Genomic DNA, 20,709 nt, shown 5'->3' with positions numbered 1-20,709 from the left:
GCCACTTCTTAGATTAGATTAGATTATGAGAACACGCAGTCTTCTTTTATTGTCATTTAGTAATGCATGCATTAAGAAATGATACAATGCTCCACCAGAATGATATCACAGAAACACAAGACAAACCAAGATTAAAATAACTGACAAAAACCACATAATTATAACATATAGTTACAATGGTGCAAAGCAATAGCATAATTTGATAAAGAACAGACCGAAAAAAAGTCTTCAACAAATTCCAACAGATATGTCATGCACGATTTTCCCTTAAGGAAACCACGCTGACTATGGCCTATTTTATCACGTGCGTCCTCATGTACCCCGACACCACATCCTTAACAATTGAGTCCATCATCTTCCCAAAGCCACTGAGGTCAGACTAACGAGCCTATAGTTTCCTGTCTTCTGCCTCTCTCCCTTCTTGAAGATTGGAGTGACATTTGCAATTTTCCAGTCTTCTGGAACTATTCCAGAACCTAGTAATTTTTGAAAGATCATTACTAATGCCACCACAATCTCTTCAGCCACCTTTTTCAGAACGCTGTGCTGTGCACCATCTGATTTATCTACCTTTAGACCTTTCAGTTTCCCAAGAACCTTTTTTTCTGGTTTTGGCAACTTCACAACCTCTTAACATCTGGAACTTCCACCATACTGCTTGTGTTTTCCACAGTGAAGATTGATGCAAAATACTTATTCGGTTTTTCTGTCATTTCCTTTCTCCCATTACTACCTGTCCAGCGGTCTGATATCTACTTTTGCCTCTCTTTTACATTTTATGTATCTGAAGAAAATTTTGTATCCTCTTTGATATTATTGGCTATGAATTCGATCATATTATGATAACTTACCCCAAAGGGTTCTTTTAACTTATCTCCCAATGACCATTCAGCAAACCAGCCTGCAAAGATATTGGCCCCACTCAGATGCAGGTGTAACCCATCCCTTTAGTACAGGTCATACCTTTCCCTGAGAGATCCCAAGGATGCATAAATCTGAACCCCTGCCCCCTGCACTAGTTGCTCAGCCACACATTCACCTACCAAGTGATCCTATTCTTACTCTCACTGGCACATGAGATCAGCAGCAATTTGGAGATTACTACACTGGAGGTCTTGTTTTTAGCTTTCCATCTAGCTCCCTAAAATTTCTCTCCAGGACCTCCTCATCTTATCAATCCAGGTAAGTGGTGGCAATATGTAGCAAGACTTCTGGCTGCTCACCCTCCCACTTGAGAATGTCATGGACCTGTTCTGAGACAACCCGAACCCTGGCACCTGGGAGGCAACAGGCCATCCGGGTGTCTCTGTCATGCCCACAGAATCCTGTCTCTGTTCCTCTGACTATGGAATCTCCTATCAACATTGCAGTTGTCTTCACCCTTCTGCTCTGCTGAGACACAGCATCAGACTCAACGGCATAGACCCTGTCACCATGCCCCCTCCCAGTTAGGTCGTTTCCCCCTCAAAGTATTTAAAGTGTATACTTATTATTGAGGGGTATTTTGCCACTGCCTATGCATTTTCCTTCCTTCTCCTAACAGTCACACACACATTTGAAACCTCGGGGTGACTAACACACTGTAGCTCCTATCTATCATCTCTCCATTCCACTGTGTGAGCTGAAGGTCATTAAGCTGCAGCTCCAGTTCCTTCATATGTTCTCTCAGGAGCTGCAGCTCGGTGCACCTCGTGCAGATGCAGTTTTCCTTGAGGCTGGTGGTCTCACAGAATTCTCACATCTCACACACAATCACAGACATTTGATAGAGATATACAAAATTTTGAGGGATACAGATTGGGTAGATGTAAGCAGGCTTTTTTCCACTGATATTGTGTGGGACTACAGCTAAAGATCATGGGTTAAGGGTAAAAGGTGAAATGTTTAAGGGGAATATGAGGGGAAACTTGTTCACTTAGAGGGTCATGTTAGTGTGGAACAAGCTGCCCGTGCAGGTGGCCAATGTGAGTTTGAGTTCAACGTTTAAGAGAAGTTAGGATAGGTACATGGATGGTAGGGACATTGAGGGCTATGGTAATGGTGCAGGTTGATGGGAGTAGGCAGTTTATATATCTCAGACTAGATGGGCCAAAGGGCCTGTTTCTGTGGGGTAATTTTCTATAACTATGACTCTGTAAGCTTTCCACTGTATCTTAGTACAGGTGACAATAACAAGCCAATACCAATCCCAATAACAAGGTTAGGATTGAACGTGGGTTGCTGAGACTGAGAGGCAACACCATTACCTGCTGCCTTGCTGTAGAAGGACAGGGGGTTCCATGCTCATATTAGCTTGGTGAGTATTTCTTATTTCTCTTCTCGTCTTGTTGCCTTGGTTGAATGAGTCTGAATCAGAGTCTGCTGGAGACTGGAGGCCAAAGAACTGGCTTAGAAGACTATGAATGTGCATAGGTGGGAGGGGGGAATGAGGCTTGTTTTGTTGTTGTTGTTTTGTTACTTGTGTTCTATTCTTCAGTGTTTGGTGTTGTTCTGCCGAACATTGTTCTTATGCTATGTTGTTGTACTTGCAGGCTGCCCCCAGCTCACCCTTGAGTGTGTTGGTTATTAATGCAAATGATACATTTCACTGTATATTTCCATGTTCATGTGAAAATAGACTGGAATCTTGAAAGATCAATTGCACTTCCGACACCTTCAGAGTAATAGGAGATGGGATTTAATCCTGTTACATGTGTGGTGAAGCACTTTAGCTTGTCCAATGGAGGTAGAAGATTCACAATGAATAGTAGGTCCATAGCAACTACTGAAAACAAAAGGTTCTTGGTGTAGAAAGAGTAGGGAAGTGGGCTAAGCATGCATCCTTGAGGTGTGCCAGTGTTGCTTGTCAAGGGTGGAGGGATGTTATTTCCGATCCTCACAGACTGGATCTCCTGGTGCAGAAGTTGCAGAGAGAGGTACAGAGGCCAAGGTTTTGAAGCTTGTTGATTAGTACTGTAGTTATATGACCATTTCCTGCCATCTTCACCCACACACGTTACCCATCCCACATTTAACATTAGCACTTAGATCAGAGCATAGAAATGACACCAGGAACATAGAACATGGAACATAGATCAGTGTAGCACAGGCACAGGCTCTTTTACCCATAGTTTTGTGTAGAACCAATTCAATTAGTATTCAAATGACCAACTAAACATTTATGCACCTATCTAAATGTCTGTAAAGTACCTGCCTGTACCGCCACCCCAGGCAGTGCTTTTCACTCTCTGTGTAAAACACTTGCCCTCCACACCTGTTTTGAAATGACCTCCACTCACTTGAAACGTCCTCTGGTATTGGACATTCTAACCTTTGGAAAAAGACACTGTCTGTCTACTCTAACAATGCCTCTCATAATCTTATAAACATCTATCATATCTCCCTTCAGCCTCTTCAGATAAAACAACACAAGTTTGTCAAAATTCTCGTTATAGCACATGCCCTCTAATCCAGGCAGCATCAGGTTAAACCTGTTCTGCACTTTCTCTAAAGCCAACAATTTGCCTAGGGTGACCAGAACTGTATGCAATACTCCAGGTGCGGCATAACTAGAGTTTTATAATGCTGTAACTCGTAGGTCTGAATACTTACGTCAAGTTAATTTTACATTTCGCAATGAGTGGATAAATGCCCATATCGAAGACCGGAATAAAAGTAACTATCAAAAAGGCGTTAATTGTCTGTGCAAAAGAAAAAAGAGTCACAAGCAAAAATAATTAGTAATGATTTAGTAACAATGGTTTGCATCTGAATACTGTTAGAAACACTCTGACAACAATTTTGTGGGAGTGATTGTCCCTCACATCTCCATTTGCCTGATATAGGGAGTTGCTTGGTTACCTCTGGGTAGTTTAAGCTATTGCAGAAGAATCCTTAAGTGTCAAGGTAGTTATGGAGGGATAAGGTTAATCTTGAACTGGCGGAGACTTATTTCATTAGCTTTAGAAAGGTCTTGGTGAAAACAAAGACAAAAAAATTACAGATAGAACATAGAAATTTACAGCACATTACAGGCCCTTCGGCCCACAATATTGTGCTGACCATATAACCTACTCTAGAGACTACCTAGAATTTCCTCAGCACATAGCCCTCTATTTTTCTCAGCTCCATGTACCTATCTAAGAGGCTCTTAAAAGACCTATTGTATCTGCTTCCACCACCACCACTGGCAGTGCATTCCATGAACCCACCACTCTCTGTGTGAAAAATTTACCCCTGACATCCCCTTGGTACCTATTTCCAAACTTCTTAAAACTTTGCCTCTCGTGTTAGCTATTTCAGCTCTGGGAAAAAGCCTCTGACTATCCACGTAATCAATGCCCCTCATTATCTTATACACCTCCATCAGGTCCTCTTTTATCCTCTGTCGCTCCAAGGAGTAAAGGCCAAGTACACTCAACCTATTTTCATAAGATACGCCCTCCAATCCAGGCAACATCCTTGTAAATCTCCTCTGTACTCTCTCTATAGTATCCACATCCTTCCTGTAATGAGGTGACCAGAAGTGGGGTCTGACCAAGATCTTATATAGCTTCAGGAGCTTGAGTTCTCGGCCCTTGAACTCAATCCCACAGTTGATGAAGTCCAGCACAACATTCACCTTCTTAATAACAGTGTCAACCTGAGCAGCAGCTTTGAGCGTCCTATCAACACGGACCCCAAGATCTCTCAGATCCTCTACACTGCCAATAGTCTTACCATTTATATTATATTCTGTCTCTAAATGCTGCAATCTGGAGCAAAAATCAGTGAGGAGAAAGGAATTGTTGAAACACTGCAGTATGAATGGCATCCAAATGCTGCTCAATCTGCAGCGAGATGGGAACTGGGCTGATAGTACTGAGGATGAAGTAGTTGGTTTACACACAGAGGCAGTGCGAAGTGAGACTCCATCAAGGAGAGGCAAAATTTTCAGTTAACAAGATGAGTTCCAATGTAAAAGATGAACAAAGTCAAGAAGAGTGAATACAGGACTAAAGATGTTATATTTGAATGCAGGCAGAATACGGAATAAGATAGATGAACTTGTCGAACAGTTGCAGATTGACAGGCATGACGTTGTAGGCATTACTGAATAATGGATGAAAGAAAATTGTATATGGGAGCTTAACATCCAAGGATACGCATTGTATCGAAAGGACAGGCAGGAAGGCAGAGGGGGCAGCATTGCTCTATTGGTAAAAAGTGAAATCAAATCATTAGAAAGAGGTGACATAGTGCCATTGTGGATAGAGCTAAGGAACTGCAAGGGTAAAAAACCGTGATGGGAATTATATACAGACTTCCAAACAGTAATAAGGAAGTGGCCTGTAAGTATGCAAGTAGACTAGGAAAATCAGGCTGGTGCTTGATCCCAAGAAGGGGAATTTCTAGAATGCCTACAAGATGATGTTTTAGAGCAACTCGTGATTGAGCCCATTAGGGTATGAGCTATTCTGGATTGGGTGATGTGCAATAATCTGAAATTGATTTGCGAACTTAATGTAAAAGAACCACTGGGGACAAGTAATCACAATATGATCGAATTTGCCCTGAATCTGAGAAGAATATAAAATCAAATGTATCATTATTACAGTAGAGTAAAGGGAATTAGAGAGATGTGAGAGATTAGTTGGCCAGGATTGATTGGGAACCAGTATGATAGAGCTGAGGATGAGCCAGCAGGTTTACAAGTAGATTATGGATGTAACATGAATGTAAGGAAGGACAAACCAGATGTAGATAGAGCAAAGAGTTAAATTGCACCACAGAGGTAAAATTCAAAAGAGTGAAGGATGCAGGACTGAAGGTGCTGTAATTAAATCCAGGTAGCATTCGGAATCAAACAGACAAACTCGTGGCACAATTAGAGATTGGTTGGTATGACATCGTGGGCATCACTGAGTTGTGGCTGAAAGAAGGTCATAGTTGGGAACTTAACATCAAAGGATGTACTTTGTATCAAAAGGACAGGCAGGAAAGCATAGGCGGTGGTGTGGCTCTGTTGGTGAGAGATGGAACTACATCTTTAGAAAGAGTTAACGTAGGGTCAGAGAATGTCGAATCTTTGTGGGTGGAGTTAAGAAACTGCAAAGGTGAAAAAAACCATTATGGGAATCATATATAGGCCTCCAAATAGTAGCCAAGATGTGGGACTGAGATTGCAAAGGGAGCTGGAAAAGGCTTGTAATAAGAGTAATGACAGACTTCAATAAGCAGGAGGATTAGGAAAATCAGGTTGGTGTCAGATCGCTAGACAGGGACTTTGTTGTTTACCTACAAGATAGCTTCTTAGAGCAGCTTGTGTTTGAGCCTACTCAGGGAAAGGCTATCTTAGATTGGGTGCTGTGTAATAACCCAGATCTTGTTGGTCAGCTTAACATAAAGCAACCCTTAGGAGGCAGTGATAATGACATGATTGAATTCACACAGCAATTCGAGAGGGAGAAGCATAACTCACATGTATCAATACTGTAATGGAATAAAGGGAATTACAGAGGCATGAGAGAGGAGCTTGCCCAGGTGGATTGGAGGAGGACACTGGCAGGGATGATGGCAGAGCAGAGATGGCTGAAGTTTCTGGGAATAGTTCAAAAGGTGCAGGATAGATATGTCCCATGGAAGAAGCTGCTCTCAAATGGTGGGGCAGGCAACAGTGGCTGACAAAGGCAGTTATCGACTGTATAAAAGCCAAGGAAAGGGCATGTAACGTAGCAAAAGTGAATGGGAAGTTGGATAATTGGGAAGCTTTTTAAATCCAAAAAAAAACAACTAAAAAGCTATATGAAGGGAAAAGATGAAATATGCGGGGAAACCAGCCGATAATATAAAGCAGGATATGAAAAGCTTTTTTCAGTTATATAAAGAGTTAAAGAGAGTTGAGAGTTGACGTTGGACCATTGGAAAATGATGCTGGTGAGACAGTGCTGGGGGACAAAGAAATAGCAGATGAAATTAATGGGTGCTTTGCATCAGTCTTCAATGTGGAAGACATTAGCAGTGTGCCAGAGGTCTGCGTGTCAGGGAGCAGGAGTGAGTGCCATTGCTATTACAGTGGAAAATGTGCTAGGCAAGCTCAAAGGTCTTAAGGTGGATAAGTCATCTGGACCAGATGGACTACATCCCAGAGTCCTGAGAGAAACTGCAGAAGAGAAAATGGATGCATTGGTCATGATCTTTCAAGAATCACTTTGATTCTGGCATGGTCCCAGAAGACTGGAAGATTGCAAATGTCACTCCACTCTTTAAGAAGCGAGGAAGGCAAAAGAAAGAAAATTATAGGCTAGTTAGCTAAGCTCAGTGGTTGGGAAAGTGATGGAGACTATTATTAAGGATGAAGTGATGGGGTACTTGAAGACTAATAAAAAATTAAGTGCAGGTCAGCATGGTTTCTGTGAAGGGAAATCTTGCCTGACAAATCTGTTAGAGTACTTCAAGGAAGTAAAAAGCCAGATGGACAAAGGAGAGGCAGTGGGTGTCATTTACTTGGATTTTCAGATGCCATTTGATAAGGTGTCACACATGAGGCTGCTTAACAAGATAAAATCCTACGGTGTTACAGGAAAGGTACTGGCATTGATAGAGGATTAGCTGACGGGCAGGAATTAGCATGTGGGAATAAAAGGGGACTTTTCCATTGGCTGCCAGTGACTAGTGATGTTCCTCAGGGGTCAGTATTAGGACCGCTACTCTTCACATTGTCAATAATTTAGATAATGGAATTGATGGCTTTGTGGCAAAATTTGCGGATGTTACGAAGATCAGTGGAGGGTAAGTTAATTTACAGGTCGAGTCTGTAGTAAAGAAGGCAACTACAACATTGGCATATATTTCAAGACAAATAGAATATAAAAGCAAGGAGATCATGCTGAACCTTTATAAGACACTAGCCAGGCTGCACTTGGAGGACTTATAACAGTTTTGGGCCCCATATTTTAGAAAGGATGTGTTGTCATTGCAGAGACCAGAGGAGGTTCACGAGGATGATTCCAGCAATGAAGGGGGTTAACATATGAGGAGCAGACATATGAAGGGGGTCTGTACTCACTGGAATTCAGAAGACTGCATGGGGATCTCATTGAAACCTACCAAATGTTGGAAGGACTAGATAGGGTGAACATGGAGAAGATGTCTCCTGTGGTGGGGTAACAGAACTGGAGGGCACAGCCTCAAAATTGAGGGACAACCTTTTGGAACAGAGGTAAGGAGGAAATTTTTTTAGCTGGAGAGTAGTGAATCTGTGGAATGCTCTGTTACAGACTGCAGTGGAATCCGTCTTTTGGCATACTTAAGGTGGAAGCTGATCGTTTCCTGATTAGTCAGGGCATCAAAGGTTATAGCAAGAAGGCAAGTATATCGGGTAGAGTGGGTCAGGGATCAGCCATGATTAGATTATGAGAACAGTCAGTCCTCTTTTTGTTGTCATTTAGAAATGCATACATGCATTAAGAAATGATACAACGTTTCTCCGGAGTGATATCACAGAAAACAGGACAAATCAAAGACTAACACTGACAGAACCATAATTATAACATATAGTTACAGCAGTGCAAGTCAATACCATAATTTGATAAAGAGCAGACCATGGGCACTGTAAATAAAGTCTCAAAAGTCCCTGCAGATGTTCCTCCGTACTCTCACGTCTGTCTCCATCAAATCAGAATTGCGCACGGTCCCCTACTTGATAGATAACAGACATCACCACAGAAGTGGCCGCGCACGCTGCCGTCGCGCCGCCATCTTCTCCTCCCTCCTTTTACATGGCAAAGCAGACTCGATGGGCTGAATGTCCTAATTCTGCTCCTATGTCTTATAGTCTAACATTGGCAGGGATGGCAGTTGAAATTCTTGTTGGAATTCTTTGAAGAAATAACAAGCAGAATAGACAAAGGAGAATTGGTTGATATGTGTTCTTGGATTTTCAGAAGGCTTTTGACAAAGTACCACACATGAGGCTGCTTAACAAGCTATGAGCCCTTGGTATTACAGGGAAGATTCTAGCATGTTTAAATTCGTGGCTGACTGGCTAAAGGCAAAGAGTGAGAAAGACCATAAGACAATAAGACATAAGAGCAGAATTAGGCCAGCTGGCCCATCGAGTCTGCTCTGCCATTCAATCATGGCTGATCCTTTTTTTAAATTTCCTCCTCAATGCCAATTCCCGGTCTTCTCCCTGTAACGTGTGATGCCATGTCCAATCAAGAACCTATCAATCTCTGCCTTAAATACACCCAATGACCTGGCCTCCACAGCTGCATGTGGCAACAAATTCCACACATTCACCACCCTTTAGCTAAAGAAATTTCTTCGCATCTCTGTTTTGAAAAGGCACCCCTCTATCCTGAGGCTGTACCCTCTTGTCCTAGACTCTCCCACCATCGGAAACATCCTTTCCACATCTACTCTGTCTAGGCCTTCGAACATTCAAAAGGTTTCAATGAGAGCCCTCCTCATCCTTCAGAATTCCTGCAAGAACAGATCCAGAGCCATCTAACTTTCCTCAAATGATAACCGTTTCATTCCTGGAATCATCCTTGTGAACCTCCTCTGGACCCTCTCCAATGCCAGCACATCTTTTCTAAGATGAGGGGCCAAAACTGTTCACAATACTCAAGGTGAGGCCTCACCAGTGCCTTATAAAACCTCAGCATCACATCCCTCCACTTGTATTCTAGACCTCTTGAATTGAATGCTAACATGGCATTTGCCTTCCTCAGCACCAACTCAATCTTCAAGTTAACCTTTAGGGTGTTCTCCACAATGACTCCCAAGTAGCTCTGCAACTCACATTCCTGGATTTTCTCCTTGTTTAGAAAATAGTCCACACATTTATTTCTACTACCAAAGTGCATGATCTTGCATTTTCCAACATTCTATTTCATTTGCCACTTTCTTGCCCATTCTACTAATCTGTTTAAGTCCTTCTGCACCCTACCTGTTTCCTCAACACTACCTGTCCCTACAACAATCATTGTATCATCAGAAAGCTTGGCAACAAAGCCATCTATTCCATCATCTAAATCATTTATATACAGCATAAAAAGAAATGGTTGTAGATAGGTCATATTCCGTATGGAAGTCGGTGACCCAGTGGTGTGCCTCAGGGATCTGTTCTGGGACCCCTGCTCTTCGTGATTTTTATAAATGACCTGGATCAGGAAGTGGAGGGATGGGTTAGTAAATTTGCTGATGAAACAAAGGTTAGGGCTGTTGTGGATAGTGTGAAGGGCTGTCAGAGGTTACAACGGGGCATTGATAGGATGCAAAATGGTCTGTGGAATGACAGATGGAGTTCAACCCAGATAAGTGTGAAGTTGTTCATTTTGGTAGGTCAAATATGATGGCAGAATATAACATTAATGGTAAGACTCTTGGCAGTGTAGAGGATCATAGGAATCTTGGGGTCCGAGTCCATAGGACACTCAAAGCTACTACGCAGGTTGACTCTGTGGTTAAGAAGGCATACGGTGCATTGGCCTTCATCAACCGTGGGATTGAGTTTAAGAGCCAAGACATAATGTTGCAGCTACATAGGACGCTGGTCAGACCTCACTTGGAGTACTGTGCTCAATTCTGGTCGCCTCACTGCAGGAAGGACGTGGAAACCATAGAAATGGTGCAGAGGAGATTTACAAGGAGCATCCTTATGAGAATAGGTTGAGTGAACTTGGCCTTTTCTCCTTGGAGTGGCAGAGGATGAATGATAGAGGTGCACAAGATGATGAGAGGCATCGATCGTGTGGATAGTCAAAAGCCTTTTTCTCAGGGCTGAAATGGCTAACAAGAGAGGGCACAGTTTTAAAGTGCTTGGAAGTAGGTACAGAGGAAATGTCAGGGGTAAGTTTTTTACGCAGAGAGTGGTGACTGCGTGGAATGGGTTGCCAGTGGCGGTAGTGGAGGCGGAAACCATAGGATCTTTTAAGAACCTGCTGGATAAGTACATGGAGCTTAGAAAAATAGAGGGCTATGGGAAGCCCAGGTAGTTCTAAGATGAGGACATGTTCAGCACAGCTTTGTGGGCTGAAGTGCCTGTATTGTGCTGTAGGTTTTCTATGTTCTATGTTTCTAAGTGGTTCCAACACTAGCCCCTGCGGAACACCACTACTCACTGGCAGCCAACCAGAAAAGGATGCACTTATTCCCACTCACTGCCTCCTCCCAATCAGCCAATGCTCGAACCATGTTAGTAACTTTCCTGTAATACCATGAACTCTTAACTTGGTAAGCAGCCTTATGTGTGGCACCTTGTCAAACACCTTCTGAAAGTCCAAATATACAACATCCACCGCAGCCCCTTTATCTATTCTACTTGTAATCTCCTCAAAGAATTCCAATAGGTTTGTCAGGCAGGATTTTCCTTGAAAGAATCCATGCTGACTTTGTACTATCTTGTCCTGTGTCACCAAGTACTCCATAACCTCATCCTTAACAATTGACTGCAACATCTTCACAACCACTGAGGTCAGGCTAACTGGTTTATAATTTCCTTTCTGTTGCCTTCCTCCTTTCTTAAAGAGTGGAATAACATTTGCAATTTTCCAATCCTCTGGCATCATGCCGGAATCTAATGATTTTTGAGAGATCATTTCTAATGCCACCACAATCTCTAACCCTACCTCTTTCAGAACCCTAGGGTGCAGTTCCTCTGGTCTGGGTGACTTATGTACCTTTAGGTTTTTCAGCTTTTTGAGCACCGTCTCTCTTGTAACAGTAACTGCACCCACTTCTCTTCCTTCACACACAACAACATCAGGCATACTGCTAGTGTCTTCCACAGTGAAGACTGATGTAAAATATTCATTTAGTTCATCAGCCATCTTCTTGTCCCCTGTTATTATTTTACTTGCTTCATTTTCACATGGTCCTAAATCCACTTCCATTTCCCTTTTATCTTTAACATACTAGAAATAACTTTTACTATCCACTTTGATATTATTTTCCAGCTTGCTTTCATATTTCATCCTTTCGCTTCTAATGATTTTTTTAGTTTCTCTCTATAGGTTTTTAAAAGCTCCTCAAATCTTTATCTTCCCTCTAATTTTTGCTTTGTTGTATGCCCTTTCTTTTGCTTTTACAATAGCTTTACACGCAGTAAATGGTAGGGCACCTAGGAGTGCGGAGGAACAAGGAGATCTGGGAGTTCAGATACATAATTCCCTGAAAGTGGTGTCACAGGTAGATGGGGTTGTAAAGAAGGTTTTTGGCATCCTGGCATTCATAAATCAAAGTATTGAGTATAGAACAGCGGTCCCCAACCACCGGGCCGCAAAACATACGCTACTGGGCCACGAGGAAACGATATGATTTGGCGATAGGAACAGCTGCACCTTTCCTCATTCCCTGACACGCCCACTGTTGAGCCATTACGCATGCGAGGTCATTACCCGCGCATCATCCATGTCAGCGCGGGAAGGAGATCAACTCCTCGAGCTTGCAAATGACGGCGGGCTAAAAAGTATGTTTGATATAACATCTCTGCCGGCATTCTGGATCAAAGTCAAGGGTGAATATCCTGAGATAGACACGAAAGCACTGAAACGTTGCTTTCACTTCCAACATTTTTCTGCGAAGCGGAGTTTTCTGCAATGAATGCAATGAAAACTAAACTGCGGAACAGACTGGACATAAGGAACTCCCTTCGAGTATCGCTGTCTCCCATCACCCCTCGATAGGACTGTCTTGTTGCAGGAAAACAAGCCCAGGGCTCCCACTGATTCAACGATATTGGTGTGTTGCAATGATTTTATATGTTCATATGGGGAAAATATGCGCTCTGTGTTTAATATCCAAACATTACTTAAAATGCTATGTTGCTATTGACTTATATAACCCTATAACAATTACAGCACGGAAACAGGTGATCTCGCCACTTCTAGTCCGTGCCGAACGCTACTCTCACCTAGTCCCACCGACCTGCACTCAGCCCATAACCCTTCATTCCTTTCCTGTCCATATACCTGTCCAATTTTTCTTTAAATGATGATATCGAACCCGCCTCTACCACTTCTACTGGAAGTTCGTTCAACACTTACTTCAAGCTCCCCTGTCCTCCCTTGATAATTGACTTATCGCTATATTCATGCGAGGAAAATATGCGCTGTGTGTTTAGTATTAAATTCATTAGATAAGTCATTTTAGAAATGAAATTAAGTGTATTAGCCACTTATCACCTATATTCCGGTCATGATTAACCCCTCCCCCGAACAGAATCGCCAAAAACGATTTGCAGAAAAAAAAAATCGGCTGGTACACGCACGCACAGGTTACGCATGCGCACTGGTGCCCGCACAAGGCTTCATGGTCATTGTAGTCTTTCCCTGGGTAAACACAACATATTTGACTGCTACTTTTGTCCGTTGGCAACCCTACCCCACCCCCCCCCCGGGTCAGCCGGTCCGCAAGAATATTGTCAATATTAAACCTGTCCGTAGTGCAAAAAAGGTTGGGGACCCGTGGTATAGAAGTTGGGATGTTATGGGGATGTTATATACTAATGACCTGGATGATGGGGTGGTAAATTGGATTAGTAAGTATGCAGATGATACTAAGATAGGTAGCGTTGTGGATAATGAAGTAGGTTTTCAAAGCTTGCAGAGAGATTTAGGCCAGTTAGAAGAGTGGGCTGAAAGATGGCAGATGGAGTTTAATGCTGAAAAATGTGAGGTGCTACGTTTTGGTAGGACTAATCAAAATAGGACATACATGGTAAATGGTAGGGCATTGAAGAATGCAGTAGGACAGAGGGATCTAGGTATAATGGTGCATAGTTCCCTGAAGGTGGAATCTCATGTGGATAGGTTGGTGAAGAAAGCTATTGGTATGCTGGCCTTTATAAATCAGAGCATTCAGTATAGGAGTTGGGATGTAATGTTGAAATTGCATAAGGCATTGGTGAGGCCAAATTTGGAGTATTGTGTACAGTTCTGGTCACCGAATTATAGGAAAGATGTCAATCAAATTGAGAGAGTACAGAGGAGATTTACTCCCCCATCTAATTTGACTCGACACATGGATTACCAGTCTGTCTGGTCCTCCAGAGGATCAGTTTTGTCCCTTGCAATCCTTTTCCTCTTGACATACCTGTAGAATCCCAGGATTCTCCTTCACCTTGTCTGCTAGAACAACCTCTTTTATATTTCCTGATTTCTTTAATTGCATTTCTCTTGCACCAGAAAGTCAAAACCAATGTAAAAGCAAAAGAGAGAGCATACAAGAAAGCAAAAATTAGTGGAAAGACAGAGTATTGGGAAGCTTTTAAAACCCTACAGAGAGCAACTAAAAGGATCATTAGGAGGGAAAAGATGAAATATGAAAGCAAGCTAGCAAACTATATAAAAGTGGATAGTAAAAGCTTTTTCAACTATGTAAAAAACTAAAAGAGAGATGACAGTGGACATTGGACCACTAGAAAATGAAGCCAGAGAAATAATAATAGGGGCCAAGGAAATGACAGATGAACTAAATGAGTATTTTGCCATCAGTCTTCACTGTGGAAGACACTAGTAGTGTGCCAGATGTTGAAGGGTGCGAGAGAAAAGAAGTGGGTGCAGTTACTATTACAAGAGAGAAGGTGGTCAAAAAGCTGGAAGACCTAAAGGTACATAAGTCAGCTGGGCCAGACGAACTGCACCCTCGGGTTCTGAAAGAGGTAGCATTAGAGATTGTGGTGACATTAGAAATGATCTTTCAAAAATCATTGGACTCTGGCAGAGGATTGAAAATTGCAAATGTCACTCCACTCTTTAAGAAAGGAGGAAGGCAGCAGAAAAGAAATTATAGACCAGTTAGTCTGACCTCAGTAGTGGGGAAGATGTTGGTGTCAATTCTTAAGGATGAGATTATGGAGTTCTTGGTGACACAGGACAAGATAGGACAAAGTCAGCATGGTTTCCTTAAGGGAAAATCTTGCCTGATAAACCTGCTGGAATTCTTTGAGGAGATTAAATGTAGGATAGATAAAGGGAATGCAGTGGATGTTGTATATTTGGACTTTCAGAAGGCCTTTAACAAGGTGCCACACATGAGGCTGCTTAGCAAGTTAAGAACCCATGGTATTGTAGGAAAGTTACTGGCATGGTTAGAGCACTGGCTGATTGGTAGGAGGCAACGAGTGGGAATAAAAGGATCCTTTTCTGGTTGGCTGCCAGTGACTAGTGGTGTTCGACAGGGTTTGGTGTTGGGTCCACTTTTTATGCTGGATCTCAATGAATTAGATGATTGAATAGATGGCTTTGTTGCAAAATTTGCAGATGATAAAGAGATTGATGGAGGTGCAGGTAGTGTTGAGGAAATAGGTAAGCTGTAGAAGGATTTAAGACAGATTAGGAGAATGGGCAAGAAAGTGGCAAATGAAATACAATGTTGGAAAATGCATGGTCATACACTTTGGTAGTAGAAATAAATGTGCAGACTATTCTCTAATTGGGGAGAAAAAACAAAAATCTGAAGTGCTAAAGGAGTTGGGAGTCCTTGTGCAAAATACCTTAAAGGTTAACTTGCAGGTGGAGTCAGTGGTGAGGAATGCAAATTGAATGTTAACATTCACTTCAAGAGGTCCAAAATACAAGAGCAAGGATGTGATGCTGAGGCTTTATAAGGCACTGGTGAGGTCTCACCTTGAATATTGTGAATAGCTCTGGATTCCTCATCTGAGAAAAGATGTGCTGGCATTGGAGAGGGTTACAAGGCTGATTCCGGGAATGAAAGGGCACTGGTAAGGCCTCACCTTGAGTATTGTGAACAGTTTTGTGCCTCTCATCTTAGAAAAGACATGCTGCCGTTGGAGAGGGTTTGAATGAGGTTCACAGGGATGATTCCAGGAATGAAAGTTTTATCATTCGAGGAACTTTAGATAGCTCCGGGTCTGTACTCACGGAATTTAGAAGGATGAGGGGGGATCTCATTGAAACCTTTCAAATGTTGAAAGGCCTATACAGAGTAGTTGTGGAAAGGATGTTTCTCAGGGTAGGGGAGTCTAGGATAAGTGGACACAGCCTCAGGATAGAGGCATGGCCATTTAAAACAGAGATAAAGAGAATTTCTTTAGCTAGAGGGTGGTGAATTTCAAAGGTTTCAAAAGTACATTTAATGTTAGAGAAATGTATACATCCTGAAATGCTTTTTCTTTGCAACCATCCATGAAAACAGAGGAGGGCACCCAAAGAATGAACAACAGTAAAATGTAACCCTCAGCTCCCTTCCCTCCCCTGCGTAAGTAGCAGCAAGCAACAATCTCCTCTCCCCACACCAGTAAAATAAAAGCATTGGCACCCACCACTGAGCACTCAGTGTGCAGCAAAGCAACAACAAAGACACAGACTTGCAGTACCCCAAAGACTACTCATTCGTTTTCAACATACCACAGGTTCTCACTCTCCCTAATAAGGGAGAAAGTAGTGTCTCTATTTCACTCCGAATTTGTGGAATCTCTTACCACAGGCAGCTATGGAGGCCAGGTCGTTGGGTATATTTAGGCAGAGTTTGATAGATTCTTTATTGGACATGGCATCAAAGGTTATGGGGAGAAGGCTGGGGAGTGGGGCTGAGGAGGGGAAAAAAGGATCAGCTATGATTGAATGGTGGAGCAGACTTGATAGACTATGGTCTTATGGTCTTATTTCTTATACTCCATAAGAATCTCATTTGTTCTTACCTGCCTATATCTGCTATGCAGCTCCTTTTTTCTCTTATCCAGATCCTCAATATCTCTTGAAAAGCAAGGTTCCTACGCTTGTCATCTTTACCTTATATTCTGACAGGCAGGCACACACAAACTTTGTATTCTCAAAATATCATTTTTGAAGGCCTCCCACTTACCAAGTACATCTTTGCTATTAAAAAGCCTGTCCTAATCCACACTTGCCAGATCTTTTCTGATAACATCAAAATTGCCCTTTCTCCAATTTAGAAACTCAATCCATGGATCAGACCTATCGTTTTGCATAATTACTTTGAATCTAATGGCATGGTGGTCACTTGATACAAAATGTTCTCCAACACAAACTTGTCCTGTCTCATTCCTCAATAGCAGATTCAATATCACATGCCCTCTCATTGGGGTTTCTACATACTGAAAAAAAACGTTCCTGAACACATTTAACAAACTCTATCTCTTAAAAGACCCTATTGCATGCACCTCCAGCACTGATGCTGACAGTGCATTCCACGCACCCACCACTCTCTTGTGTGAAAAAGTTACCCATTACATCCCCTCTGTACCTACAAACGTACTTCCAAGCACCTTAAAACTATGCCCCCTCATGTTAGCCATTTCAACCCTGGGAAAAAGCCTCTGGCTATCCACACAATCGATGCCTCTCATCATCTTATACACCTCTATCAGGTCACCTCTCATCCTCCGTCACTCCAAGGAGAAAAGGCCAAGTTCGCTCAACCTATTTTCATAATGTACGCCCTCCAATCCAGGAAACATCATTGTAAATTTCCTCTGCACTCTCCCTATCGTATCCACATGCTCCCTGTAGTGAGATGACCAGAAATGAACACAGTACTCTTGAACTCAATCCCATGGTTGATGAAGGCCAATACACCATATGCCTTCTTAACAACACTGTCAACCTGTACAGCAGATGTGAGTGTCCTATAAACATGGACCCCAAGATCTCTCTGATCTTCCTCACTGCCAAGAGTCTTACCATTAATACCATGTTCTGTCTTCAAATTTAACTGACCAAAATTAACCACTTCACACTTATCTGGGTTGAACTCCATCTGCCACTTCTCAGCCCAGCTATGCATCCCATTGATGTCCTGCTGTAACCCCTGACAACCCTTCAGACCATTCACAATACCCCCAAACTTTGTGTCATCAGAAAACGTACTAACCCACCGCCCCCCCCCAACTTCTTTATCCAGGTCATTTATAAAAATCACTAAGAGGAGGGTTCCCAGAACAGATCCCTGCAGAACACTGCTGGTCACCAACCTCCATGCAGAGTACAAACCATCTACAACCACCCTTTGCCTTCTGTGGGCAAGCCAATTCTGAAAAACAAGGTCACTTTGGATCCCATGCCTCCTTACTTTCTGAATGAGCCTTGCATGGGGAACCTTATCAAATTCCTTACTGTAATCCATATACTCTGCATCCACTGCTCTATTTTCATCAATGTGTTTTATTACCTCCTCAAAGAATTCAATCAGGCTTGTAAGGCATGACCTGCCCTTGACAAAGTCATGCTGACTATCCTTAATTAGATTATGTCCCTCCTAATGCTCATAAATCTTGCCTCTCAGGATCTTTTCCAACAACTTGCCCACCACTGAAGTAGGACTCATTGGTCTATAATTTCCTGGGTTATCTCTACTCCCTTTCTTGAACAAGTGAACAACATTAACAACCCCCATTCCTCTCATACTTCTCCTGTCCCTATTGATGATGCAAAGATCATCGCCAGAGGCTCAACAATCACCTCCCGCACTTCCTACAGTAGCCTGGGATATACCTCACCTAGTTCTGGTGACTTATCTAACTTAATGTTTTTCAAAAGCTCCAACACATCCTCTTTCTTAATGCCTATATACTCAAGCATTTCAGTCCGCTGTAAATCATCCCCACAATTGTCAAGGTCCTTTTCCTTGGTGAATACTGAAGCAAAGTATTCCTTAAGTACCTCCGCTACCTCCTCCAACTCCATGCACACATTTCCATTATCACACCTGATTAGTCCTATTTTCACATGACTCACCCTTTTGCTCTTCATATACTTGTAGAATGCCTTGGGGTTTTCCTTAATCCTGTTTACCTAGACCTTTTCATCCCCTTCTTGCTCTCCTAATTCCATTCTTGAGATCTTTCCTGGCAACCTTGTAATTTTCTAGAACTCTATCAGTACCTAGTTTCTTGAAACTTTCGTAAGCTTTTCTTTTCTTCTTAACTAGATTTTCCACATCCTTTGTACACCATGGTTCTTTTACCCTATCATCCTTTCCCTCCTTCCATGGAACCTCTGCAGAAGGCCATGCAAATGTTCCCTGAACATTCACCACTTTTCTGCTGTGCATTTCCCTGAGAATATCTGTTCCCAATTTATGCTCCCAAGTTCCTGCCTAATAGCATCGTATTTCCCCCTACCCCAATTTAATGCTTTCCCAAATTATCTGCTCCTATCCCTCTCCAGCGCTATGGTAAAGGAGGTAGAGTTGTGATCACTACCTCCAAATGCTCTCCCACTGAGAGATATGACACCTGACCAGGTTCATTTCCCAATACCAGATCAAACATAGCCTTTCCTCTCTTTGGCTTGTCACAATATTGCATCAGGAAACCTTCCTGAGCACACCTAACAAACTCCACCCCATCTAAACTCTTTGCGCTAAGGAGATGCCAGTCAATATTAGAAAAGGTAAAATCTTCCATCACAACAACCCTATTATCATTGCACCGTTCCAGAATCTGCCTCACTATCTGGTCCTCAATGTCCCTGTTATTATTTGGGGGTCTATAAAAAACACCCAGTAGAGTTATTGCCCCCTCTGTTGTTTCTGACTTCAACCCACACTGACTCAGTAGATAATTCCTCCATGACCCCCTCCTCTTTTGCCTTCCTCCCCGCCCTTTTTGAAAAATCTAAAACCTGGCACACACAGCAGCCATTTCTGCCCCTGAGACATCCAAGTCTCTGTAATGGCCACAAATCATTTTTCCACGTATTGATTCACGCTCTAAGTTCATCCGCCTTGTTTATGATACTCTTTGCATTAAAATAGACACATCTCAGACCATCAGACTGAGTGCATGTTTGCTGTAACATCTGCCTATCCTTCTCCACAAACTCCCTACAAGCTGTCTCTTCTTGTGCACCAACTGCCTCATCCTCGTCTCTTCACCTCGGTTCCAACTCCCCAGCAATTCTAGTTTAAACTCTTCCCAATAGCATTAGCAAACCTCCCTGCCAGGATATTGGTCCCCCTCGGATTCAAGTGCAACCTATCCTTTTTGTACAGGTCACACCTGGCCCAGGAAAATTTCCAATGATCCATAAATCTGAATCCATGCTCCCTGCTCCAAACCTTCAGCCATGCATTTATCTGTCACCTCATTGTATTCCTATCTTTAATATCACGTGGCACAGGCAGCAATCCTGAGATTACTACCCTTGAAGTCTTGCTTCTCAGCTTCAACCTCCCATTTCAGGATAATGTGGACATGTTCAGAAACATCACAAGTTCTGCCATCTGGGAGCACCTGTGTTTCTTTTTCGTGCCCACTGAATCGCCTATCTGTCCCCCTAAGTACAGAGTACCCTGTCACTGCTGCCATCCTTTTCTGTTCCCTGCTCCTCTGAGCCACAGGGTCAGACTCAGTGCCAGAAGCACGGCCACTATTGTTTCCGCCAGGTAGGTTCCCTCCCCCCACAGTATTCAAAGTGGAGTACTTATTGTTAAGAGGATGGCCATAGGGGTGCTTTCCACTACCTGACACTCTCCTATTTCTCGCCTGACAGTCACCTACTTATCTCTCTCCGGTGGCCCCAGTGTGACTACCTGCCTGTATCTCCTAACGATCACCTCCTCACTCTCCCTGAGAAGCCATAGGTAATCGAGCTGCAGCTCCAGTTCCCTAACTCTAAGGAGCTGCAGCTCAATGCACCTGGCGCAGATGTGGCCATCTGGGAGGCTGAAAGTCTCCTGGTCCTACATCTGACACCCAGAGCAGAAAATTGGCCTTGCAATCATGCCCACTATTTTTAAATTAGATGGAAAAAGAGA

At 42.8% G+C, this 20,709-nt stretch overlaps 1 protein-coding gene across 1 annotated transcript in view; it reads right to left on the bottom strand.

Annotated features, from left to right (window-relative positions):
- slc15a2 (solute carrier family 15 member 2) overlaps nt 1-20,709 on the bottom strand; it is a 237,643-nt gene that overhangs the window by 85,964 nt on the left and 130,970 nt on the right. Inside the window, exon 11 of the mRNA XM_072259699.1 lies at nt 3,592-3,680. Within this exon, the coding sequence (XP_072115800.1) occupies nt 3,592-3,680 (89 nt within the window). The remainder of the gene's footprint in view (nt 1-3,591; nt 3,681-20,709) is intronic.

The sequence above is a fragment of the Mobula birostris genome, chromosome 6 (assembly GCF_030028105.1).
Source record: "Mobula birostris isolate sMobBir1 chromosome 6, sMobBir1.hap1, whole genome shotgun sequence".
NCBI classification, from domain to species: domain Eukaryota; kingdom Metazoa; phylum Chordata; class Chondrichthyes; order Myliobatiformes; family Myliobatidae; genus Mobula; species Mobula birostris.
This window is presented reverse-complemented; position numbering and strand designations above follow the sequence as displayed.